At 45.6% G+C, this 531-nt stretch overlaps 1 protein-coding gene across 2 annotated transcripts in view; it reads left to right on the forward strand.

Annotated features, from left to right (window-relative positions):
• LOC131361267 (coiled-coil domain-containing protein 40-like) overlaps positions 1–311 on the forward strand; it is a 15,767-nt gene extending 15,456 nt beyond the window's left edge. For both annotated transcript variants that reach the window (XM_058402265.1, XM_058402264.1), the window contains exon 21: positions 153–311. In XM_058402265.1, the coding sequence (XP_058258248.1) occupies positions 153–266 (114 nt within the window). In that variant the 3' untranslated portion in view covers positions 267–311. The remainder of the gene's footprint in view (positions 1–152) is intronic.
• The last annotated feature ends 220 nt before the right edge of the window (positions 312–531 follow it).

A 531-nucleotide genomic window follows, 5' to 3' on the forward strand; every position in this document is an offset into this window, starting at 1 on the left:
AACATCTAAAACTGTAGAACACAGAATGGTTCTTATCTGTGAACTACACCCTGGATTCTACATGAAGACTGTATGATGTAATGCTCAATTTGTACAGACAGGATTCTTTAACACTGTGTGTGTGTGTGTGTGTGTGTGTGTGTGTGTGACAGATCAGAGATGTTCTTCAGCGGGTGGTCCAGGATGTTCCTCAGCACAAGCCACTGTTCCACAGGATCCTTCTCCTCCTCTCCGTACACACACCCTCAGACCTGGACAGAACCTGAGGCTCGTCTTCGTGTGTGTGTGTCTGTGTGTTTGTGTTTGTAATAAACGTTCTTCAGCAAAGCATGCTTGTTTATCTCTCACTATCGTGTAACACAGAACCGCACCACTCCCCGGAGTCCTGCATTCACGAATCTGTCACCTGCTGTCCTAGATCTCACGCAGAACCCTTTTATTCCTGACCGCCCTTTCAGCATGAGGAAAAAAGAAAAGGTCTAGATCTTCTGCAGAGTCGAGAAGATGTTAGAAATCACAGTAACTTCTAGA

Source organism: Hemibagrus wyckioides, linkage group LG11, assembly GCF_019097595.1.
Source record: "Hemibagrus wyckioides isolate EC202008001 linkage group LG11, SWU_Hwy_1.0, whole genome shotgun sequence".
Lineage (NCBI taxonomy): Eukaryota > Metazoa > Chordata > Actinopteri > Siluriformes > Bagridae > Hemibagrus > Hemibagrus wyckioides.